The sequence below is a fragment of the Vanellus vanellus genome (assembly GCF_965231255.1).
Source record: "Vanellus vanellus genome assembly, chromosome: 19".
NCBI lineage: Eukaryota > Metazoa > Chordata > Aves > Charadriiformes > Charadriidae > Vanellus > Vanellus vanellus.
In genome coordinates, this window is record NC_138924.1 from 12297983 (window position 1) to 12324114 (window position 26132).

Below are 26132 nucleotides of genomic sequence, written 5' to 3' on the forward strand. Positions count from 1 at the left end.
GACCTAAGGCATATTTCCATTGTTACCGAAAATCTCAACTGAGAGACAAGGTGTGGTTGCTTCTGGTCTTGATTTTCTTACTTGTAATGGATTATAGTAAACACTCGTGACTAGTTAGGAGGAACTGTGTTACTCGCAATGCTTGGACAATTTGTGATTGATTTCTCTATAACCCTTAGCTGCTTTGTTTGAGTAATGAAATTTTTACACCATGACCATAATACACAATTTTTGGTTGCTGCTGCTTGCTTAGCAGTCAGGAGTTACTCTTCTGGCCAATTCCACGTGTAACGTGGAGTTGCCTTTGACATAGATTTGCTCATGGACTGCTTGCCTCAAGTGATGTAGCTGGAAAACAACTTTGTTTTGCCCAGATGTAGGCTGAAGCTTGCTGCTGTGTTTTATGGTGATTAGTTGAAAGTAAAGAATGATGGCAGCTAGTGGGAGTTCCAGTTATAGACAAACTTTTTTGGCACTAAAATTCTTACAATTGGTTTGTGTTTTGATGACCTGTACAATATTTGTATTGCTTGTTATTCAATAGATATTGCCTGTAGTGTTTGCTTAATTAGAATAATTGAGTTAGGAACTGCAGAATAAGGTTAAATTTTAGGTGTTGTTCTAAGTTCAGGAGTGATTCAAATCTCTTGCAATTTTGAGATAGCATCTGTAGCTGCCAAGTAATTTGCTCTACAGGTGGATGGTTGTGGGTTTTTTCTATGTTGAAAGCTGAGGTGGGATGAGAAGGAAAAGGGATGTAGGAAGAATAGCAATATAATTAGAAGGTTACTATATTTATTTATAAAAGGTTACTCATGTGCCATAGGCACAGAACAGATAAGGTAGGAGATGTTTGTAGTCTAAAAGAATTTTTAAAAATACAACAGTAAAAAAAAACAATGGCAAAATGATTTTGAGAACAATAAATATTAGAAGAAGGATAGGTAATAAACCTGTATTTGTACATTTCCAGTTAAAGGACTTAGGATCTGGCCCCTTAGAGTTTCATTTGTTGTTTGTTTCCATTTTGAGCTTATTGTTCATGAAAAGATAAGCATAGTGAGTCTGGGGAGAGAAAGAAGCAGTGAAGGTCTGGTTGGCTTTTTAATTGAGACAAATATTCCAAAGATGACATGCTTGGCAGGAGGGTAGTGTTAAATGATTTTTCTTTTTTTTTTTTTAAATTAAACTACAGTGAGTGCTCAGCATTCCAGGATGGAGAAAGAAGAGTTTTAAATGAATGGAATTGCCAGGAAATAGAATGTTATGGTACAGCATTTCAGTGTTGAGACATTTGAAGAGATGTGTAAACGTCTCCAGCTAAAAAACAAACCACCGCCACCAAACCCCAGGCATATAGATGCGCACCCAGCTGAAGGAAGGGCAGAAAGCTCTTCCATTGTGTTTCAGCTCTGCACAAAAAGAGTTGCGTTCTTTTGGGAAGTTGAGAGGGAGCAGCATTCCAGCTAGCGTTTAAACTTGAACTGCAGTATTGTATGGTGTTTGTAGTGTTGGCTGCAGATTAAATAACAGGAAGTCCAGAAAATTTTAGCATCCCTCACTAACAGTGACGTAACCATACCTTGGCTGCATGGTGCTGAGCAACCATTATACTGCTGTGTAAGTTGTCTAAAAAACAGCTAAATCTTGTTTTGTCACAATGTCTGTAGATGTGTCCCTAGGAATCTACTGAAAGTATCTCCTCTTTATTGTGGGCTTCATGTTTTTGTTGTAAATGGAAATTCCAGGCTTCTGTATTGATCTTACGCATTTCTGTTTCAAGGGCCCAGTGGTTATGACCGCTTTTGCCTTGCCATCCTCGTTTGGTGACTTGTGACTCTTCACCAATCACGGCGGAATCAGTCAAGCCCACGTTCTGCAGGGTTGTCATCTACCTACAGAAGGAGATGTCGGGGGACACGTGTCTAACCACCACCCTTTGTCCAGCCGCAGGGCCCAAGCCCAAAACTTGCAGCTTCAAAGGGGGCAGCCTTGGTAACAAGTATGTGCGACTAAACGTTGGGGGCTCTTTATATTACACTACAGTACAAGTACTGACCAGGCACGACACAATGCTTAAGGCCATGTTCAGTGGCAGAATGGAAGTGCTCACAGACAAGGAAGGTAAGGGAATGTCTTTTGTTGTTGAGAATTTTGTAAAACAACTGGGATTTGGTAGTGTTTTTTTAAATATCTTAAGACTACGCTCAGTTAAAGATGTAGGGAAAGATCTATTCCAAAAATAGCTTGGAACATTAGGTGGCCAACTCCCATTGGTGCTAACAATCCTCTGCCTTATAAAATGTGTTCTTTTGTTACTAAAATTAACTAGCGGAAGGACTGGTTCTCTTTCCTATGATCACAGCTGGTATGCAGATTGTTGATGTTATGAAGACTGAACAGACAGTATGTGGGTTGTCGTTTATGTGGTGTCATGTAGTGGCATCATTTGAAATGCGTATGTGGGGAGGGACATCCAGTTTTCATCTTTAAAACAGAACAGCCTTGTTTGCTGTGTTGAAAATTCTGTTTTTCTTCCTCCCAGTAGCATGTTCCACTTGTGGCTTGCGATGCTGTGACAGTATTTAGCTGTCCGTCAAGGAGTATGTCGCCTCCTGCTGAACACTGAATATTTGCATTATGAAAATCCATAATACATTATAGAGAGTAGAATGAGTAAGAAGCCAATATCAGCAATGGCTACGAGTGCTTTCATTTTCCTGTCTTAAGTAGTCCAGGACAAAGTGACACCTTAGGAATGAGGGTTGTGGCACTGTGGAGAAAAGGCTGAGAGAGGTTGGGAAGTATTTAACCTCTTGGTGTTTCTGGACACTCCTATGTGAAAGCTCCTCCACGTGCCCAGATTATATCAGTTTAAACTTGATGCACAACAGTGTGTTTACTTAAACTGAAATAACTCCTTGTGGATTTTGCATATCATTTAAACCAAGTTCCCCCTGAGTAGGCTAGGTCTTGTTGAGTGTTACATACAACTAAATCGTCCAGCACTTTTGTAGAAGAGCCTCAGCCTGAATGAAGGACAAGGTTCATGTTCTGGCAGCTACAGCTGGAGAATCTAGAAGTGATTTAGCCTACCTTCCTATGTTGTTTTCTGTACCTAGGTCCCAAATTAACACTTTTTTGCCTGCATTCCACACTATGGAAAAGTGTTTGGCACTCTTTTAATCCCTCTGCCCATGTGTGTCCTACATTGCTATTGTTTGCCATCAAGTCAGACATCCTGTTTCCTAGTGAATGTGACGTCAAGGATGTTTTAAAATTGCAAGAGCTGTCTGTCTGCTACTGTTTCCTGTGCTGCATCCCCTCTTGGCTCCCTCCTGGTCTGTCTCTGTCCTGTTCTTTGCTCCCATTTGGAGACTAGAACAGCCTTTTTCCCATACTGGGTTTTCTGGTCTCATCTACCTTTTCGTGTCTTCATAACGCTTCTCTTTCTTTAACTCTGAATAACAGCAGAAGATGTGGTTGCAAAATTGCCAAATCCTTCTCATTAGGCCATAGAACTTAGCCCCTTGTTGCAAACATTTGTGAATTCTCTCTTCTAGTCTTTCCTTGGCTTGCTTAGTGATAAGTTTCTAATTGCACAGCATTACACTGTAGCAGCAGTTAATGCATTTATTCTTGTACAAATATAGCACACCCCTATTTTGCTGGGACTATGACAAGCCTCTAAATAAAAGAAGAAACCTAGCTAACTATAAGCTGGTTTTTTTTTTGTTTGGGGTTGGGTTTTTTTTGTTTAATAGGTTTGAATGGCTTGGACAGTCAGTTAAATGTCAACTGGGGACTTCCTATGGTAGTTGAAAAGTTGAATAGGTTTCAATCAGAACCTACTTCAGAAAAGATGAAGCACAGATGATAATTTTGATCAGGCAGCCCACTGACTGATCAATTGGTACAGCACAGTCAGGTTCCTGCAGCAATTTTAGTGTCTTGTGATAGGAAGCTGAGTATTTTTAGCTTGAGGCTTTTCTTTCGCTGCAAAGTAGTGAGAACATAGAGGAGGTACCAAAAGAGTGGTTCCACTGTCGGTTTCTGTTCTGTAACCAAATTCAGTTTGCTCAAAGTTATTAAAGACTTCCACTGAATAAAATGGGAAGTGTATCGTGCAGTTTCAGGAAACATTAGGTTTATTTAACCTCTCTGAAGAGCTTTTTCTTGCCCCCTAGTGTTGAGGTGATTGAAATGATGTGATGGTTATTTTTCAGGCTGGATCCTTATAGACCGTTGTGGGAAGCACTTCGGAACAATTTTAAACTATCTCCGAGATGACACGATTGCACTTCCAAAACACAGACAGGAGATTAAAGAGTTGATGGCAGAAGCCAAATATTATCTCATTCAGGGCTTAGTGGACATGTGCCAAGCAGCCCTGCAGGTAAGAAACAGAAGTAAACTGTAAAGTTTTTCATGGGTGTTTTGGTTATAAAATTTACTTAAGACAACTTGAGAGAGTATTTCATGGCCTTAGAGACAGCCTGGAAAGAAAATGATACAGCAGTCGGGTAAGTTGTAAGATCTTATCCAGTACATTCATCAAAGCCATAGTTATCCTTACTCTGTATGCACACCTGAGATTCTGCAATGCTTTGAATAAGGGACAAAATTTAGTTTATGATCTCCCTGGAAATGTTTTCAGACCCATGTGCTATCATGGCACAGCCTTCCACACCACAGATGCCTGTGTTCTGAAGGTATTTAGAGCAACTAGTGAGGTGACTGGATTATCAAGGGAGCTATTTCTTTGTAAGAAGAGAAAGTGTCGTGGTTTGAGCTGAAAAATATGCCGTTTTTTTCAGACAGTTCAGTTAGAAGAGGCTTAGCTGAAAAGTAGAATTACTGAAAAGAAAATCGGTTCTGTTTTACCTTAGACCAGGACACAAAGATTGTCCCCTGGTTAGATTATATGAATCTAGAATGTGCAAGATGTAGATTTGGGTTCCTGTCATTTTGGAGATGTCATTTCCCTTTGTGCTTCCACTCTGTTGTCCTGCTGCCCCCTCAGAATGGGGATGATAGCACTTTTCAACTTCACAGGGATTCCAGGAGGATGAATAAAGTTGAAACTGTATTCACAATTTGTCATTTAAATAGAGGGACTGGTTCTTTTCTGGCTTCGTTTTTTGAATTTTATTTAGGAAGTAGATAATGAATGAATTCCTCTTGTGTGAAATGAAATAAAGGCCAGAAATTTAAAGGAAACTGATTGAATAAACATATTTTGAGCATATGTTCTAAAAGTCCTTATGGCATTTGTCTAAATTTCCCCCAAGTTAATGTAATTTCTAATTAGATAATATTTGTAGGCAGAAAGGGTTTCAATGTTTGAAAATGTAGTAACTTTTTTCCAAGTTTGAATCTTAATGGTGAAAAAGACCTATATGGTAAGTACTGATTACTTTAAGGACTTTTCTTTATATTAATTTACGATTACTATTTGCAAATATGTAAGCCCATAGTAGCTTTATTCACTTTACTAGTCCCTGAGTTCAGCTGACTGAAATCAACTTGTTCTGCCAACTTACTAATAAGGTTAGCCCAGATGCAATACATACATAACTTCTTATTAGTCTTAAGATCATGAAATGAATGTTTCTTGCAGGACAAAACTTCATAATTAATAAATGCCTCACAGACTAGGTTCAATATACTTCTTCTGTCCACTGAAAGAAATGCAAAGCCACACTGACAATTTTCTTTCTGGTTTGGAATTTAAAACCTTTCTTCTACAAACAAAATGTTCTGAGGCTTTCCTATTAGCTATTGAGTTTTCCTTAATTTGCTACATGAGGAATCTGGAGTCACAGACTGTACTACACGCTCTTGATTGTTGCTTTTGTATCACAAGGGGCTGAAGTCCATTTTGGTGACATGCTGTTCTTGCCAAATGTTCAGTTCTTAGTGGCTGATATTCTTATATACTGCAGTGTTTTGAGATGATTAAAACTAGTACAAACTCTTACTATCCTTTCCTTCAAAAAAGGATAGAATAATAAACCCACTTAAACCAAATATGACTTGAGCTCAGAGTCCTTGCTATAGCTAAGAAGGACATCCACCTGCATCCCAATATTTCAATTACTGCTGCCTTCTGGGGATAAGAAATCTCTCTGCTGTATTTCTGGGTTGCAGATCAAGGTAACGCTGTGTGGTTACTATAGCAACACAGAGCTTTTCCTGCGCATCACAAGATTTGGGAACATGGCTGGAGGGGTTGGAGAAGACAGCAACAGTAGATGTTAGTTTTAGCTTTTCTCTCTCTTGAGTTCCTCTCTCTCTTCTGTCTTTAAAACAGGACAAGAAAGACTTGTATGAACCTGTCTGTAGCATCCCTATCATCACATCTCCAAAAGAAGAAGAGAGACTGATAGAATCATCAATGAAAGTAACTGCTTTTCCACAACTATCCAGTGAGAAACTGAATTTTTCATAAGCATATTCAAACACAGAACTTACCTTTTCTGCTTTTTTTTCATTCTCTCCCAATAGCCCGTTGTTAAGCTGCTTTATAACAGAAGCAACAACAAATATTCCTACACCAGGTATGTCAGTTTTCTCCCACTGTAATGGGAAAGTTTTCCTTTGACTGTGGAAATGGAGGAAGACGTGGTACAACATAACTTGTTTTTTTGTTTGTTTGGAGGTTTCTTGTTTGCAAAAGTGCTCTTCTATGGATTTGCATGCAGTTATTTTTGATTTATATGAATCTAAATGTGAGGAAAACTCAAAAAACTGTATCTGTAAAGTGCAGTGTACGCTTCAGTTGTGTGAGAAAGATGAACAGAAACAAAGGGCGAGATAAGAATGATGAGGGTATTAATATTGGCTGAAACTAAGTGTAACTTAGGTAATGCAGTGCAAACCAGTAACCAGAGTGTTACCTCGTCAATGCAAAGCTAATGCAACCATGATCCGTACCTCGTCAGTTTAGCTTTGCTTTGGGGTGTGTATACACCTCTGCCAGCGCTCTTATTCTGACCTACAGATGACGTTCCAGTACCTCTAAATTATTTGGTTACAAAGGAAAGTAGCTATTCTGCTCAGGAACAACCCAGATAGGCCAGGGCAAGAACTTACTGGCTTTCCTCGTGTATAAAGTAACATTATTTATTTAGTTTTATGTGGGAGCTATCATGATCCCTTGGTTATGATGCTATTGGAATTGCTTTGGACTTTCCCAAACCAGTCATTGAAGCAGTGTGAGTAATCCTTTCTCACATCTTTTCTGCTATACAGAATCCTCATTTTTGGCCTTTTCAGTCTGAGATTCAATCTTGGAAGCTTTTTTCTTTAGACAAACTGATTATCTGTCAGAAAGATGGATTCTAACAGTCATGATATTTCAGGTAGTCAGGAAATGCTACCTGTGGGAGTGCTGAGGAGCAGCCTGTTTTTCAGCAGACTGCATTCTGTATCTGCCAGTTGTATTGCACTCCTCCCTGTGTTACCCTTTAGCTTACAGCAGTGATGCTAAAGCCAGCACAGAATAGTGTATTAGTCACCATGGGGGTCTGGAAATGTAAACGTGCTAGTAATGAGGGCAAAAGAATCCTAGATACCAGGAGGTGCTGGTATCTCAACTAGCTGTAGGGTTCTAATTATTCCTTGCGCGTGAATCTGCATGCCTTGATGGTGTTTAAATGAGGCATCTTTATTTAAAATTCCACACTGGCTGCTAGGAAGCAGAGATGTTTTTTCCATCTATTCTTCCTAATTGACACTATAAAAGGATCTTTCTCAGTTATGTTGTCAGTGTGATCTAATAATGAAGACTTCTACATTCTTTTCCCAGCTCCGCCACTTCATACAGCCTGGGACTTGTCACTGGCTGAATCCCGGATTGCTTTATCAAATGATTCTTGAGAGCTGAAGAATTTGTCTGGTTGCGCGTCATGCTTTTTTGATTTAGATCTGAACAGAAATACTTCTCAGATTAAGTAATTTACGTAAAGCCTAGTCAGCTGTTCTTATTAGCAGTGTCTTGATTCACAAGCATTTCATAGCTTTCGTGGAGCGCTTGCAGAAGTTAAGATACTGCATACAAAAGTACGGTGTCATGTCTCTGGGTAGGTTCTTGGCAGCAAGGTGTGAACCTTGAGCTTCTGGGACCAAAGAGTAGGGAATTTTACTGTTAAAGCTGGTGCGGTTGCCTTTGTTGTCTAGGCAATAATATGTTCGCTAATTTCCACATACCCACATTTCCCAGCCACCTATAAAAAGAGACACAGTGTACTTATTTTCGATAGAGCTGCATTCAAGCTAATATCAAAGGAGGAATTCTAGGTTGTTTTGGGGTTTTTTTTTACTTCATCAAATAGGACATTGATTGGTCATGATGTTATTTAAATAAAATATTTTAGATTTTAAGAATAGCTTTGATAGCTTTACTTGCTTTTAACGCTATAATACAATGTGTTTTTTTTTCCTCTAGAATGTCTAGATCTTGCTTTGAAAAGTAATTAAGATCCTACATTGTGTTGGTTGTCAATAAAACTTAATGTATTCACCTGAGAAATTTGTTTGTGGTACCACTAGTGTTACGTGTAGAACACCTTGCTTTTTAACTGGCCTTTTAACATGCATTGATTCTTTGGACTTCCGCTGTTACTAAAGAGAACTGCTGTTAGGATGTGATTTAATCGTCTTGAGCGTCAGTCAAGAGATAGTTGTAGATAGTTGATGTAATGATTTGGGAAATTGTGCTGTCGTTATTAATTACATAACTTGACCTCTAAAGGCTGGTGTGTTTGCTCCTGGGGATTGGAGCATCTTATTTGGATCTGAATTGGCTATTACCCTCTCTTTTCTTGGCAGCATATGGCAATGAGTCACTACTTATTTGTATTCTGCAGTTAGATGAATGCTTAAAACTGTGGTGGCATAGGCATATAAATTCTGTAGAGATGGCCAGTTGAAAAACAAAAAAAAAAAAACGTGTATCCCTTCTTTTGTTGCTGTGTTTCAGTAACTCAGATGACAACTTACTGAAGAATATAGAACTGTTTGACAAACTCTCTCTCCGATTCAACGGCAGAGTTCTTTTCATTAAGGATGTTATAGGGGATGAAATCTGCTGCTGGTCTTTCTATGGACAGGGTCGGAAACTTGCTGAAGTCTGTTGTACCTCCATAGTGTATGCTACAGAGAAGAAGCAAACCAAGGTAATGGAATTGTGCCCTATCTCTTATGGTTTTAAAAAAATGTCAGGTTGATGATACATTGCAGAAAGATGCAGGTTTTGTATAACTTAAGCCAAATTGCTCGGGGCAAGCAATGTCACTTGTTGGAAAAGCTTTGATACCAACTCTGACTGGAATTGATGGTCAGTGACATCGAAATTTGTAGGGTGGCTTGCAGCTAAAGGAGCTGCAGGATGAGCTGGTGTCTTGGTAAAAGATGCTGCACGCTAGGTAGAATTCGGAGAAGATTCAATATGGTAGCAGGTTTGAAGAAGGAAAGACTGAGAATGGTAATTCTGAAAGCATGTGCATTTTAGCGCTAGTCTCCTAAAGTTGACTCTGTCCCTAAAGCATGTAAAAGCCTTTAAATTATTCTCTAATTAAATGAAGTAAAGATTGAATTCTGTTCCTAGTTATACCTACATAAGTTTCCTTCATTGCAGTTACTTTGTACTGTGTTTCACTTGCACTGATGTAATCACTGTATGTAATTGGACTAAGTGGTTTTGTCTGGGAGTATAAATTTCTCCAGCGTTGGAAAATATATGCCAAAAAGGAGAAGACTGAAATTGATCTGTCCCAACCTGAATAACTGAAACGGATGGGATGAAATTAGTGAAATGGAAACTTGAGCGCAAGCACTGTTTAGAAACATGATATTTTTATTATCCTTTTGTTTTTATGTGCAAAACTATAGAGTATCTGTTAAAAAGTTCAGCAGGAGTGCAGATTCCCAACAATCTAGAACAATCTAAAAGAAGAGGTGAGGTAGGCGAGCTGGTGGTGGGAGTAATCCTCTACTCGGAATTAGACTGCTTTGCTCATCTTTCTCATTTACAATTCTTTTACTCTTCATAGTGTATGTCTTTTTATGGCTCAAGTATCTTTTTACTTATGGGCATGTGTTCCAGTCGTGTTATCCTGTATAGATCAGGAAAAAGAAATGTGCTGTTTTTTGTAGGTTGAATTCCCTGAGGCGCGAATTTATGAGGAAACACTAAATGTCTTACTATATGAAACACCACGGGTTCCTGATAACTCTCTGCTGGAAGCAACAAGCAGGAGCCGAAGCCAGGCATCTCACAGCGAGGATGATGAGGGTTTTGAACTTCGTGACCGAGTGCGCCGAATCCATGTGAAGAGATACAGCACCTATGATGACCGTCAGCTTGGCCACTAGCATATCAGTCGAGGAAAAAGGGTTTGGTGTCAAAGCTTGTATCAATATTCTTTGAGGGAGATCAAGAAGTAGGGAGGGATCAGTTGGACTCTGTGGATTGATCTTCATTTGGCTTCTTGGCTGCCTAGAGGAGCAAATGGGCATTTGCGCACAAAGCGACAGTAAAGCCCCAGGGCTTTTAAAACTAAGATGTTAATTTTGCACCGTGTGCTTTAAATACAGACTGGCCCCCTTTTCATGCCACATAAGGAATGGAATTCAGAAGACCGATTCTGACAGTTTGTGGTTGCTCTTGCATATCTAATGACTTGCCAGTTTTCTTACTTCCTGTGAGAAGTACTGCTTTTCCTGAATGAGATGGCGTGATTTGAAAATCTTTTTCCAGATACCTGACCTTTTAGGGTTTTGTATAACGGAAGTCCCAGTTTTTAAATCAAGATACTGAAGAGGGAGTGGAGAGAACTTGAACATGACTACTCTTAGCAAACACTACAGCTGATAACCCCCAGAAGAAATGGTTAGCTATCCAATAGTCAGATGCACTGCACATGTGATTTCTCCCACCTCTTTCCCCCAGTACACGTGCAAAAGTTTGTTTCCTGATAGCTGTCTTTAAAACCCATTAATTCTAAGGCAAGCTCTTCCAAAGAGGTAAGAGTCAAGTCATGAAAAAATTTCCCCTTGTGAAAAATGAGAGAACTTTGAAAATTTAAATATATATGTAATGCCTGTGTTGGGAGATGGAGAAATGGCTATGGTGAAGGAAGAAACTTCCTCAAGTAAGAAAACTTCAGGAATAGGTTGTGGCAGGGTTGCCATTGTTTAGGCTTGTGATAGTGTAATCCCGTTCATATAAACGAGGGCAACCTGGGGAATTAGTTTTACATTAGTTTCCTCCTGTGGCCCGAAAGTGCTATTTGATGTTAAATTTCTCGAGGAGCAGGGGAAAAATTGCAGTGACTGGGGGAGTACAGACTAAATTTTATAAGGCTAGATAATGTTCGTGTACTGAGGGGTGAATTCAAATTTCATGTTCTGAATCCCTTCTAGAGCATAGACATGACAAAGGTGAAGTGGAAAGAGAAGAACGGTCATAAAAATCGTGTTCTAGCATGTCACTGCAAGAGGCTTTGGACACAGGAGGAAGGTAGTTTATCCTGAATTTTAAACTGAAATAATCACTTTTTTTCTGAGTGCCTGGCTGGGTGATAGTTGTAAAGGGCCTTTCAGAAGGTTGGAGTCAAGGCAGCTCTGCAAATTGGGTGTCTGGAAACAGTTTCAAGTTTAGTATGAAAAGCTGTTACTGTATTTTTAAATGTTTGTTTGTATGTTTCAGCTGCAGGTTGCGGATTCAAATTTTACCACTGTCATAAACGGTTATTACTTGATGGCTGTTCGTTGGCAGCTATGGACATGTGGCAGTGGTGGAGCATGCTCCACAGCTGCTTTTATGTTCCCATATTGTACATGAACATCGAAGCTTCAGATTTCACGATGGTTAGTCTTGAACTGCTTTGACCAGTGTCAAATCTACGTATAAGTTTTAAAACAAGTTACTGTAAAAGCCTGACAAGAAAAGCATCCCAAATTACTGCAGTGAAGTCCCAAGTAGAAATAAGGTGGTAGATGGTTTGGTAGTAATAGAAGCAGGGGAGGGAACAAAAAAATTATTTCCACTTTCCAGTTAGGCTTTTGAAAATGGCATTGTTGAGACTTGGTAAGAAAACACTAATGGCTTCAAACTTTCAGGATTTTATTGGCTAGCCAGACCTCTACATGTGACAGGCATTCACTTAATTCTCCTCACATTCAGGAAGTAGCGTTGCCACAGTAATGCACCTGCCTTTTTGTGAAAGGCCTCTTTAAAAGTCCAATAATCTCTTTTTATATTGCTTTCTGTAAGTTGTTGTTTTCCAGCTGGTTTTGCTGTTGTGCCAGTGAAAATACAGCTGCTGAGATTAGTTTTGACAAAGACTTTTGTGTTTTTTTTCTTTAATTCTACTAGAGTGTGATGTGGAATTTTTTTTTTTTTTTAGTTATTTCCCTCCACTGACACTATTTAAATTACACTGTGGTGGGTGCTTTGAAGCTACCAGCAGATCCTGTAGCGATAGGGTCTTCATGCTGTACTTAATAGCTTCAATTTATTCTCTTGTACTTTTTTTCATCTTTGTAACAAATAAGACTGCCATTTAAAATTCATATGTGGCACTTCTGTTTCTTGGCAAATGATTTATAGTATTTTTTTTCTTGCTACTATCATAGTGAATGTTAAGAGAGTAAGTAAGTGATGCTGGTAGCCTTGCAAAATTGTGTTCAAAAAAATTTATAAGCAGAAAAATGTCGTCTTTGCATTTTTTATCTTTGGGGAGTACGGGTATGGGAAGGAGTGTGTGAAAGAGAGCGCGTGTCAGATCTGTGTGCTTGTCCAGAGGCTTTGATTCTGCGGTTGGATTCTGCACTCCCAGGATTCATTATTATGCTATAAGAAGCATAGAAGAGCTTGTGTTTTGATTTAGTTGGTTTTCTTTTCCCTGTCTCCCATAGCCAGCAAGTAGTATTAATTTCTGATTTTAATTTAGAAATTAGAGTTTGAAATTAGTCTTGGAAACAAACTGTTTTGAGAACCATCTGGGTTGCGAGAATCTTTTTAAAAGTGCAAAATAACTTCTTGGTATTTGTGGAATGTGGAATATCAGTAAGAACTGTAAGCAGATATGAATGTTTTAAAACATGTACAGATATCCTTTTCATTTCACCTTCTCTCTCATCCCCATTCATTCTCCCTTCGCTACCCCCAGTTAGTACTGATTGCAAAGCATATGCTTTTAGATTAAGGTCTGCCTAGAACTGGAATGCTGTTAAAGAATGCTTGGTCGCTGTGGACAGAACGCTGTCAGTCTGTAAGCTTTACCCAGAGTAAGAATCTAATTGGATTAACACTAAAGTTATTCAAAAGACGTTTCAAAACCATGGTTGTGGTGTTCTTTGTCTTGATAAGGTTTTCAGGATGTGGCTGAGAGATCCCGGTTAAATACCTGTGGTTGGGTTTGACTAGCCGTTCTATAGTTCCCTCCACTGGTGGACAGATGGCAATGGGAGAACATCAGGACATCCTCTGTGTAGGTGTGTTCTGGGATGTTCGCTACTTGGACATGCACAAGGCTAAAATGTCTGGTACTAGAGATCCTCTCGCTAGGGAGGGCTGCCATAATGCTGATAAAATCTGGAATGCCCAGACTTATTTCTTACCTGAGTGCTTACATAATTGGATGATTTACATGAAGTCTCAGTAAGTCTAAATGTAAACATGGATGTGGCCAACACTTACACAGTGGGTTGAACATTTTTCTAATACAACTGATAGAACACTACATTTTCTCTCTAGAAATGCTCCAATACAGGATGTTAATTGAATGTCCTCTCCACCAAAATTATGGCATGTTGATTTATACAGTCTTGGTACTACTAGGTTCTGATAATTTTGAATACTGTAGTTTTGATGTAACACATGCTTTGTATTCTCATCTTAATCATCCTTTACTTAATTAAAGGCTATAAATTGTTTTGACAAGAACATTCTAGAACATATTTTTACAACCTGGTACAACAGAGAAGAAGCATCGCTGAAAAAGATAATTCAGTTTTGAACTGCAGCGTTCACTTAGTTGTAGTGAGCTCTTCACTTCTAGAGAGAGTGAACAGCTGTGCTTCCTCAGACTCTTCTCTGCTGGGTTTAAATATCGCAAATTATGATCCCTATTAAGACAATAGCGATTTCTAATTATATGCATTTGTCTGCAAGTTAAGAGACTTGTAATGGCTTCTTACATAGGCCGTCACCAATGAATGTGTTTACTGATGTGCCTGTGAATTTATAGTAGCCTTTAGGAGGAAGAAATGCCTTTTTGCCTCATTTGCAATGTATGAATTCTAACTACATCAGCGAGCATTCATTAGCTGCTGGAGCTCTTTTTGAAACCGTACTGTCCTCTTCACTCCTAAATTTATGTGAACTTTTGCGCATTCAAATATTATATTAGCAGGCTGAGAATGAATGGAAAACATTAACTGACATCTATATAAAAGTACTGTAATAAAGGGTTGCGTGTTTCCATAATGGGGTCCTCACATGTTGCAGAACAGCCTCAGTCTTTCTACAGAGAAGGAGACTTGGTGCCTTGAGTGAATGTCTTATGTTAAACAGCTTTTCAGTATCAGTGTTAATTATGTAATAATGTCAAAAGAGAGAGCTCTGCAGGGTAGCAGCCTCCAACTGCTTGATAAATGCCGAGACAAAACTAAATGTTTAACCTGCACCTTGACATTTAGTTTTTGGAACAGGAGACATTTATCCTATCGTAAGGTTCCACTCTGCTCGATTTTTCTGTCTTGCACTTCTTGGTTAAAATAAAAAGTAACTGGCGGAGCCTGGGAGGGCATTGGAGGGACCGATACTATGGTGTTATTGAAAAGCTACATTCTCCTTGAAACAGGCAATGCTTACTGTGGTTTTGATTAGTTTTTTTTTTTCCTCTTGATTTTTTTTTTTAATTTTCAGACACAATTCACTCTTAGAAATACTTATGAAGTATAACTTAACTGAATATGTCTGGCCCAGCAGTCCTTGTCTTAACACAATTACATTATATCCTCTGACAATCCTTGGCATTAAATCTTTACAGCCAAATTTCACACCATCCATTCTGTTAGGATAACTGAGGTTTTATTAAGAGATTGGTGAGTCCTGTCTCCAACTTTGCCACTAACTCAGTGACACACAGCAAGTCAGTTTTTCTGTATGTACATAATTTTTCCTCATCTGTAATAAAATGGTGGTAAGACTCTCCCCTACCTCAGAGGGATGTTGAAGCTTAATTTGTTTAATAATAGTAAAGGACTTTGGATTTCTATAATATTTTTTATCCAGAGGACAGCAAGTATGATTGCTGATCTTGTTTAAACTGACATTCTGTGATCAAGCTGTTTTCTTATAGCATCAGGCTTGTTTTATTTTTATGTCTAACTTTTAAGGGTCAGCCTTATGGATAAAATAGTTAATGCAGTAATCATACTAGCTGTTGATTAAAGTGTTTTCTCTTTTATCAGCGCATTAAATGGAAGTGGAACACTAATTTTTAATAAAGTGGTATATTTTGTCTTCTGTGATTTTTATTCTCCAGCATCATAACTTTTTATTCGTTGATCTCTGCACTTTTGTTCTGCATTGTCGTTGTGATCCTCACCAAGTATTTAGGTTTCCCAAACCACAGAAATACTGTCTCGGCAAATGGCTTTTGTAGTATATGGAGCTGTTGCTACCTTTCACGCAGGCCCTGCAAGTGCAGGCTCTTTGTAGGAGGTAGCAGTCTGCTTACAGGTACACCGCAGATGATTGGATTTGATTTTCTCTGGGCTTTTCCTTTCACTGTAGAACAATTCATTGGCCACAGTGGTTTTTCATGTTCGTGGAAAAAACTTCCTTTCCTCATAAGAATCACAGAGCATTTTGACCTTTCATTAAGTCTACGCACACGTTGTATTACCACAAAGGCAACCTAACTTGTATTTTGAAAATCTTTAACCCTTCTTGACTGACAGAGCAGCCTAGCAGGAAATTAGACCCAGAGATTCAGTCTGCGTTCTGGAGTAGGTGTGCTTTTGAGGTAGCCACCGTAATCTTCTGTCTGTTCTACCCAGCTGTTCTCTTTGCTGCTGTTACCTTGCTTTCTTAGTTAAGCCATAGCTTTTTGTTGTGAGCAACAACTGCAAAAACTATTCCACAAAGTATCTGAGTGTCTTTGGAAGAAGTTGGTAACTCTTCTATTTGGAGAGGGGAGAAATCTCTCTTGGGCACCTGTGGTTCCTTGTGCGTACTGGCTATTCTTTCCCACAGTTGTGGAGAATTGGTTTACCTGTAAGGTGGGTGCTCCTACCCTGACTTTGTTGTATGAGAGTTTGAAGAAACGGCCTTCTTTTATCCACTGTGGTAGGACTTCTGGCTCTTGTGACCGAGTAATGAGATCCGCTCTCCTCTATCCGCCACCTCTTTGATTTGCACAGAGCTACAGGCTCTAGGTGGAACGCTCCTGTTCTCTTCCCTCCTGCGCTAGCGGAGGTCTGTGGTGTTCTCCTGCCTCCCCTCTCCTCTGTTTTCTGCACCCTCCCCTCGGGAGCTCTCCCTTTGCCGGGCGTTCGGCGGCCTCTTGCAGCCACGGCTAATGCCGGATTTTCAGCAGCAGCTGGGGGAGAGGCTGAGAGCGAGCTCCGGCGTTAAGCGTCCGGATTGCCCCGCACAGGCAGGGCCTAACCTCCGTCCCTACTTGCTTCGGGAGGAAAAGCCTGAACGCTTTGCGGGGGTTTGCGAAGTGCTGTCCCTCTGCCAGCGTCAGAGATGGCTCAAACGAGCTGAGCACGCTGTTCGCTCTTTTAGCGGAAAATAAGGAAATCGGCGCTAGAAAAAAAAAAAAGCAGATTTAACAGGTGTCCCTAACCTGATGCTTCAACCCCTTTCCCTTCTCCAGAGGGGCCGCTGTGAGGTACTGAACACTGGGCGCCTCCTGGCCGGGGCGCCTTCAGGACCCGGCTGGGCACGGGCTGGTACCGAGGGGGAGCGGCGGCGGGGGCGGCGGGCCCCCGCCCGGGCCCGGCCCCGCCCGCGCCGCGGTTGCCATGGAGCCGCCCGCAGCCGGGGCGGTGGCGCCGGCAGGTGCTGCCCCGCCCTCCGCCTGACGTCAGCGGCAGCCGCGGAAGATGGCGGCGGCGCCGCGCGGGGCTCTGGCGGACGGCGCGGAGCCGCGGGCGGGCGGGTGGCTCTGAGCGCGGCGGGCGACCCCGCTCCCCGCGCCGCCATGAGCTGCTCGGCGGACGCTGTGAAGGAGAAGCTGCTGTGGAACGTGAAGAAGGAGGTGAGGGAGGGGGCGGGGGGCCGTGAGGCGGGCAGGGCCCCGCGCTCCCGCGGGCGGAGGGTGCCCCCTCCCCGGGCGGGCTGCGGCCGCTGAGGAACGGTTGAACCCTCCGCGCGACGAACGCTTTTAATCTCTTGCGGCAGGGCCGGCGGTTCAGTTTGCCTCCAGCAAATAAAATAAAGCTTCGGCCAGACTGAATTAAAGCCCAGTTTCCCTTCGGGAGGCGGTGGGTGGGAAGCGGAGGGTTCGTTGGGCGACGGCTGTTTAACCCTTTCTGTGCCGCTGCGGTGCGGTCCGTGACCTCCCGGTGTCGGGAGCACCGGCGAGCGCGGGCGCTGCCAGGCGGGCTCCGGGGCGGCGCGGCCGGTCCCCGGGTACGGGGGTGGCGGGGCCCGCTGGGTCCTGACCGGGGGCCGCCGCTCCGCCGGGGCAGGGGCCTGGCGGCAAACCGCTGTCCCGGCCCCCTTCCCCGGGGTTAGGTGTCCCTTATCACCGGTTCCTCACTAACTTGAGAGAGGGGGAAAGCAGCGGTATGGCAGCTGGCGCTGAGACACCCCTGGCTGGGTTGAGTTGGCCCCCGAGTGCCCGAGCCCCGGGAGGAGGGTCTGCGCCTGGGAGGGCCGGGGGGGCTGGCTTCGCTCGGGTGGTGGCTTGTACAGGCGGCTGCGGGACACTCAGCTGCTGGGGCGGTCGGAGATCCGTTCGTGGATAAGCTGCCATCCACCCTGCGCCTGAACGGCCATGGCGGCACTCGGTCGCACTTGCGCTTGGACTGGTGGTGCTCCGGTCTTCGCAGAGAGCGGTGCTCCTGGCCCAGCGGGGTGCGCTCGGCAGGACGCAGTTCCCGCTGTACTTGGTGGCGGGGCTCTTGCCGCAGAGCGGGGGACCGTGCCGGGGCCCGTTCCGGCAGGACGCTGTGCGGGGTCCCTGCCCGGGTGCTGTGGGAGGGGGCGCCCGGTGGTGTAAGCATGCCCTGGTCCGTGAGCGCCTTCCTGAGCCGGCTCCAGGTGGAACCGCCAGCGTAGCGAGCGGCCGCCTCTCCCCCTGCACGCCCCAGTACCATTTTTTGGTGTTTTTGTGGCACTGACTGCGTAACAGCTGTGTGCAGTTGCCTGATCTTACACCGGAGCTAAGTGAAGATGTAATGTTTATCCATCGCTGCAATAAAAAGTATTTTTAAAAAGCAAACTGTCCTCCTGCTCGTTCCCCTCCCCCAGGTCACAGCTGGGGAAATTAGAAATAGCCTGAGGGCAGGATTCGTTAAAGCTCGGGTGAAGGGTTCTTTATACGGCCAAGGCTCCTGAGCCTGAATCTAGTCGCCTAATATTCGTTAGTGTTGAAACTAGAAAATACCAGATGTTTCAGTCAGTGTGGGTTGACTGGAAGGGGTTGAGTAGGGATAGACACGTAAAGAACGCTCTGTCCACAAAACTGTAGGACCGTGGTGTCCTAGGATGACCCAGCCGGCACCTGGCTGCAGCGCACCGCGCAGGTGTTAACCGTTGCTTGCTCACATGCTAAATGCTGCGGCTTAATGCAGCCACGAGCCTGCCACTTGATTTAGAAATTTGGGCTTAAATTAGGACCTTTGAGCCAAGATAGTGTAAGGTTTGATTTAGAAGGGTGTGCACTTGCTCTCCTGGTTAATGTTTAAATGTATAAATAAATTTGAGAAATGTTTTGTGACTGAATGCTGCAATCTTGTGCTAATGTACGAGATTGAAAGTGAAATGGATGTTCGTGATCTAAGCCAGCTCGAGCCAAGGAGAACAAGTGGTATATAATTAAAAAATCTGAGGCTAATTTGTTTTTAAAGTCTCTAAAATGTTTTTAATTGGACTTTAGCTTTTAAATTACTTGGATAATGCTTGAGAGTGTTATTTGTACCTTCTATGTCATCTGCATTTTTGTTTTGCCTTTGATTTGTTTGTTTCTTCTCCAAATCCTCACAAATGCTCTTGTAGAGGATTTATATTGGCTTGGCTTTTTGGGGGTAGCCCAGAGCTTTCCATCCTAAAATAGTCATGAGAGCTTTTTGGCAATTGTATGACCGTTGAGGTAACATCTCTTGGCTCTGCGCTCCACAGATGGGTAGAAGGGGACCCTGTCTGTCCTGCTCACGTTAAGATAAATGGTATCAGGAGGTAGTCAGAGACACTGAGAGTAAGATTTTATTTTTCTTTTAAATAATCAATCAATGGAGCCAGGAATTGAATGCAAACCACTAGTATATCAGCCACCAGATTATGCTGCTCTTAGTGATGGTCACTAATTTTTTCCAATAGAATTTTCAACCTCATTTTTTATTCTGTGTGACTTTTCACATAGCCTCGTATACCTGCACGCATGTTGTGTGTTGGTGGTCTTGTTTTGAAAATTTTACTAGTCTGTGTCCATTCTCAAAGCAATCATTCCCTTCCCTTCCCTTGTCCTTTAAACCCAGGCTCTTCCTCCCATTGAATTATTTTCACGTAACCTCAATATCTAAAGGATTTCAGTGTAAGCATATTATTTCTGTATGTTGTTTACACCAAGTCTATTAAAATTCAGTTGTCTTCCCAAGATATAAAATGGTTGTCTCCAAAGTCACTTGGTGCAAAGTGGTGTTTTATTTTATTTTGTCTCTCCCTCTCAGCAAAAACTTTTGCATTTTTCCTTTGGGAAGATTTAGTGGCGTTTGCTTTTTCTCTGATGGACTTTCAATTCCCACTGGTAAAGAATGTGTTTTGTTGGCTCTAATAGAAAGGAAGACATGTGATGTGTTTTGAAAATTTAATTCTACCGGGATTCATGCTGAGGCTGCTTATAAGTTCACGTTTCAAACATTTATCTCTCTCTGCAGGAAAATCTGTTGTGACAAGCAGACTCATAAAACGGGCTTTTCTCTGGCCCTTTCTTTCTACCTACTGAAATGGAGTTTTTTTTGCCATTTCTGGATGTAAACACAGCACTCTTTCTAGCTGTGAAACAAACAGGGTAACAATAAACTTGGGAGTTTCACCCTGAAAAATTTCAGAGCCCTTCAGAAATGGACTTGTTCATCTTACAACTAAAATGCAGCCACTTCTGAGCAGAAATAGAGTCCTTATTTAACAGCTTGTATTCACACCACCCAATTCTTCATAGAGAGTAACAAAGAGTCATTGCAGCAGGAGCAATCAATAAATGAGATGAGCAGTAACTACACAAGCTAAAGAAGGCATGGATGCTGGACATAAGGTTTTCTCCTTTGAGAAAAAAAATGCTGTGGGTTTTAACTGTGGTCCTGGTTATTCCAGTATTTTGTGAGCACTGTTCTTTGCCTCCGACGCTGCATTGTCCCTGTGGTGCTTCTCCAGCGTCCCATCACGATGCACGGTTGGGGAAAGCAGTGCAGCCTGTGTTCTGGAGGAGTGGTGCTGGTCTGAAAGGTCCTTCCTAACCCTGAAGGTTGCAGCTATGTTGAGATGTGCTGGGTCAGCCCTGGTCAGAAATCCACCATTGTGACAGTCTAGCAAAATTGCAGTAAGGCAAGTCTTGACTGTCCGTGCTCATTGGAGTGGACCAGGAACTCAACAGAGTTCTGCTTGTGAATAAGTTAGTATATATTTAGTGCATGTTGTGTCTTAGTAGTTTTAATTTTCTCGATCTCTTATACCAGCAGGTTGCTGCAAAATTGGAGTTTATTTCCATTTTTAAAGCTTCTTTATAATGAAAATTAAAAAAAGTAAAGGCATTTCTCTTGTGTTTTTTCTTTGGTGAAACTTATTAAATAATCCATGTATTATGACTTACATTTGGTGTTTGACTGCTTCTGAAAGTTTTGGCCATTGTAGGATGTAGGAGAAAGTCAGAGCAGTGATCCATTATAACATCCTGCAGAGGCTTACCAGCTTCTACCGGCTTACCGAGGAGCTTGCTCTGCTTTGCCTGGGTAATGCTGCCACCAGGATATTCTTCATTCCTCACATGCCAAGATCTTTACTTGGGTAGACAGAGCTTTATCGTCCTTGCTGTCCCGTGGTTGGTAAACGTGGTGCACGCGGAGCCTGTTACTTTTTCCAGGGAGAGCAGAACATCTGAGCCTGTCGCTGAGGCCTGTTGCAGCTCCCTGTGGTTCCCTTGGTGCAGTGCTACTGGTTCATGGAGAGACCGAAACGCGCAGAAGTTGATGCACTTGCTGCCTTTCTGCATGCTTGTTCCACCTGGCAGGTGGTACCTGGCCTGGATACCTGTAATTGATCTTACGAAGGAGGCTCGGAGAAGGGCAGGACGTTTCCAAGGGAGTGGAGGGAGCCTGTGTCACACCTTGGCCGAACCGCTGCCGCCTCCCTCCCGCTGGAGCAGGTTTCTCTGCAGGCGTCTCTCTGCGAGCAGCGCTGGCTCCGGCTGGAGGAGGCAGCCCTCCGTCCCTGGCACAAACAGCACCGCCGTGGGCTGAATGGATTTCTTTACCTGTGCAGGTGGATGGGTGACTGCGGCGGGGCGGGCTGTTGATGTTTCTCTTAATGAGATTAATTTGCAGTTTGGTCAGGTCCGCTGGTAGCTGCAAGTGGGTGTCTGTGTAGGCTTGTGCTCGAAAGCTTCATTGACAAGTGCGTCCCCAGAACACAGAGACACAACAGCATAATTCCCTACAAAGAGAGCTGCACGAAATTGCAAGGGGAAAAAAAAAAAAAGAAAAAAGGCTTGTGTTCCATTTGATCAGAAACATTTGATTTAGCTCCTTGCCTGGAGCATCCCTGAATTACGTGGCAGTGAGGAATGACGTGGGATTGAAGAACACTGCATTCCAGTTTTTGAATCTTCGCATCCACTGTCTATGCCCTGAAAATGTTTTCTAATAACATTCACTAAGTCTCCAGAAAATATGCAGAGGTTGCTCTGTATTCGGTGGCAGTTGGGAACCGACGCCGATGCTTGCCTGGTCTGTACTGCTTCGCTCTGGAGGTTCTGGGTTCAAAGCCTGCCGATAGCCTGGCCAGATGGGGCTGCTGTATAGAAAGTAGGGGTTGATTATTGCACCTGCAACCTTTTTCTTTCTAATTTTTTATACACTTTGGGGTTTTTTTGTTCCTGGGTTGCAGACTGGGATCTAAATAACATGCTGAGCTAATAAAGACTAATGAGTGGGGCCCGCCTGGGAAATGTGTGGCAGCGGGGAATTGGCCCCCAAGCTCCAGAGCTCTTGCTCCTGGTAAATGACTGTTCTTCCTCCCTGTCATCAGGAACTGAATTCCAGTTACGGTCCTCTGGGGAGCTGAGACTGAAATCACACTCTGCAGTCCTGAATGGTGCCCGAATTCACGGCTGTGAACTTGAGTCATATGTGCATGACTTATCCTGGTGCAGCTCTCGTGTTTCCTCTTCTGTCCACCTTAATGCTAGTGGCGCTCAGGGGTACTTTTTCCCTTTAGTAAATTAAGCCTTTCATTTGGTAGATTAAATATAATTTTCATCCAGTGGAATCAGAACAGCTTCTAAAGGTTGGGTCACTGTCCTTCTTTCACAGATGGGTCAGCCAGGGCTCAGAGATGACTTGGCACGGAGGCAGTGGATGGCACTGTCTCTGTTCTACTGCAAGCTGTGTTTGCCGGAACGTGCTGCCTCTGCGTGTGAAAATGCAGGTCAGGGTCTGAGCTGGAATTCAGACAGACAGAGCTGCACAGCTGCCCTGTCCTCTTCCCTTTGCTGAGCTGTGCTCTGCCTCGGTGCTGTTATCTAGGTGATTTCAAACCTCTAGGTGAGGTTTGGAACAAGTTTTGTTGGGTTGCTGCCAGGGCAAACAGACATCAAGCTTGTAAATCAACAGTGATGCAAATAAAAAGGTGAAAAGAGGATTGCTGGATGGACACGATAATCCAGACAGTTCCTGTGTGAGATCCCATCCATGAGACCTTCTCACACCTTTGCTTCTTTCTTGATATCTTCTTACTCCTCCACCTCCCACTGCTTTACTGTAAAGTCTAAAGTTCTAATAGCCATGTCAGAAATGCCCCAGGAAAGAAACAAATTGCCTTGTTCAGAGTTGATATTGTCAAGCTTCGGTATGTGAACAGTGAGCCAGGCTTTACAGAGTGCAAAAGACGTACTTTGAAGTCCTCAGATATAAAACATGTTCTACTTTCAGAGTCTCTTAGGTGTTTGCTTTTTTCCCCCCAATGTTTTCTTTGCAACCCAGAGGGCTCCTGTTTGGTGAGAAGCCCAAATTCTGTAGATCAACTTGATGCGGAATGTGGGGCGAGGAGAACGCCGTGTGTTGAAAGGCTCGTGCAGCAAGTGCCGGAGCCGTGGACTGCCGCCAGCCGGGGCGGGGGTGTAGGAGTGGGCATGGAGGCGTCAAGAGGATTACCGGGGGAAGGCATGATTGCACCATCCAGATTTGTCCTCACAAATGATCTTACTGGAGGAGGAAGCTCTGCAAACTAGAGAAAGCACCTTTGTAGGCAGCTGCCACCATCAAACGTTGCACCTACAGCTTCTCCTGGTTCCAGCGCTGAGTGTGAGGGCTTAAAACTTTGGACCTGTTGGCGCTGTGAAGAAGCGGTAACCCAGCTAACCTTAACCTGGTTATCTCGGGTACCAGCTGCAGCCTAACGAGAGCTGAGTACGCAGTTGCCAGCCCTCCTGGGGAGCGTGGGTGGAGGTCTCCCGGGCGTGCAGACGTAGCCCCTGCGGTGGGCTGGTGGTGACCATTGCTCTGCAGCTCGTGCTGGCGCTCCGCTCAGATCAAGCTGATACACAGCCCATGCTGCTGAGCATCTTGGTAAAGAGTAGCCACACAGTGATTACCTGCCAGATAATTCACTATTTGTTGGATTCCAGGACTGCTGTAAAATTGTTTTCAAGTTTAAAAAAAAAAGTTGGAAGAAGAGAATATCTTGTTAAATCTTCTGCCACAGTAGCACTTACTTTCATATATTGAAAGGGATGTGGCATTTATTTAGGCAGTGTCCCAACCCTGTAATTATAGCTCACAAATGAGAGAAACCAAAAGTGATTGTGGATTTGTATCTGGAAGAGGGAGTGCTCCATGGCCAGGAAGGAATGAGTGTTTGATAAATGAGCTGGTTGAGGCAAATAGGTTTCATCTGGTATGAGGCTGAGGAAGCCGTTGGGGGAGGAATAAGCTAGCAGATGAACGGAGGGTAACTGCATCCTCTTTTCAAGAGCCTAGTTGTAAGATTTGTCTATTTTCTTCCTTAATTTGTGAAAGTCAGTAATCTGCAATGAATTCCCTCTGGAGCTTTGACACATCAGCCTTGAAGCTGGAAAGGAACTTTGTTTTAAATCATTAATAAGTGTGGTAAATATAATTTTATTTGCTGTAATTCTTCATTTGTGTCTAGAGGTGAAAACTGAAGGCACTGTCTTCTCTATAGGTACTGTGTTATTTTTGTATAGTGTCTCCTGCAGCAGAGCTTTGAGAGCATCATTTGTAATTGCTGTGGCATGTAAAGTCCCCAAATGGGGGAAAGGCTGCTGCAAACCTCTCTTGGGATATATGCCTGTGTAGCTCAGGGATTCTTTGTGCTTGAAAAAGAGCAGAACGCCACAAGTGGAAAGAGGACATGGCAATACGTAATGTTGTTTCATGAGCAGAAGTAACTGTACACAGGAAGGCCAGGGCTGAATCATATAAAAAATTTTGCACGGCCCTTTGGAACTTCTGCTGAAGAAGTTCTCTGGAGGGCACTCTAAACCTGTCCTTGTTCTGCCAGAGGTTCCCTCACCCCATGAAAAGCTGCTCAGGTTTGTCCTTCCTCTCCCTTCTTAGATGCTTTTATCCTTCCTTCCCTGCAAAGAGTAACTTGTGTGCATTGTTAGTCTTCTGGCAATGGGGAAAGGGCAAGCAAAGGCTGAAACTGAAACTCCCAAGTGCTGTGCTGGTTTGTGTTGGGATCTTACAATCACTTCTCTTTATTTATTTTAGGTGAAGCAGATCATGGAAGAAGCTGTCACCCGGAAATTTGTACATGAAGACAGCAGTCACATCATCGCCTTATGTGGTAAATGACACACAAAAGACCTAACACTACATAATCTTACTTTTCCCATAGAAATGTGTTTTCTCTGCTGGTAATGCAGGGATTTAAATGTTAGAAACCATGGAGTTCAGGCCCATGTCACCTTTTCTTTACATTTGCTACGTCTGTGTGTACATTACAAATAAGAAGGTAACTCTTATTAAAATGGCATCCAAAATAAGTACTACGCCAAAACAATAAGGTGATTTACTAGGAAGCACTAGTAGGTTAAAAATATATATATTAGGAGATAAGATACAACCCAGAGAATAACTGCCAAAGAATGAAGTTTTCACAGTCATGGGTTATAATCTGGCAGCTGCCTTCCAGCTGAAAGTACTTTGTTCCGTAAGTTGTCTCAATGTATTTGAAGAATAAAGTGTCTCATTTTGAGTATAGGTGACACAATCCAGACCCAAAAGGCATTGAAAGAAGAGAAGCAATGGAAATCTCAGTGACTTTTCTTGCCAGCCTCATGCCACTGGCCAACTGCCGTGTTTCAGATCTTCGCAGCACTTCTCTGCTCTCTACTCTGCACTGAATGCTGTGTTACACAGATGGTGCACTTGAGAGACTGAGCTCTAGGCTTAGACATTGTGGGCATTCTTGTATATTTTTTAATATAATCAGCGAGCCATTATGTTGATGACTTTTCCTCATTACTGTGTTTTGGAAGTTGTATTACCAAGAATTAGAAAGAAAATTTCGTTGGAGATAACATCACGTATATCAAGGGCAGCTGGTGCTTCAGAGCTCTGTGAATCGATCAAAGTGAATGAATTCTAAAATTTGGTGGTGGTTTGCCTGGTCCCTGCAGACTTACTGATGTGTGTGTGTTGTG

General features: G+C 42.9%; 2 protein-coding genes across 2 annotated transcripts in view; both read left to right on the top strand.

The window, feature by feature from the left end:
- Positions 1-1794: 1794 nt before the first annotated feature.
- TNFAIP1 (TNF alpha induced protein 1) lies at positions 1795-10657 on the top strand. The gene is made up of 6 exons (XM_082493132.1): positions 1795-2124; positions 4227-4396; positions 6314-6403; positions 6508-6560; positions 8984-9179; positions 10159-10657. The coding sequence occupies exons 1-6, from the start codon at positions 1908-1910 to the stop codon at positions 10375-10377; spliced, it is 945 nt and encodes a 314-aa protein (XP_082349258.1). The 5' UTR covers positions 1795-1907; the 3' UTR covers positions 10378-10657.
- Positions 10658-17228: 6571 nt separating this feature from the next.
- The window catches only part of SGSM2 (small G protein signaling modulator 2), a gene marked incomplete at its 5' end in the record, with an annotated part of 62523 nt that continues 53619 nt past the window's right edge, over positions 17229-26132 (top strand). Inside the window, 2 exons of the mRNA XM_082493051.1 lie at positions 17229-17285; positions 25198-25273. Of these exons, the coding sequence (XP_082349177.1) occupies positions 17229-17285; positions 25198-25273 (133 nt within the window). The remainder of the gene's footprint in view (positions 17286-25197; positions 25274-26132) is intronic.

Coding starts and splice junctions, on each gene's coding strand:
- TNFAIP1 (XM_082493132.1), top strand. CDS start 1,908: ATGTCGGGGGACACGTGTCTAACCACCACCCTTTGTCCAGCCGCAGGG. Junction 6,561..8,983: donor AACAAATATTCCTACACCAG/GTATGTCAGTTT, acceptor GCTGTGTTTCAG/TAACTCAGATGACAACTTAC. Junction 9,180..10,158: donor CAGAGAAGAAGCAAACCAAG/GTAATGGAATTG, acceptor TGTTTTTTGTAG/GTTGAATTCCCTGAGGCGCG.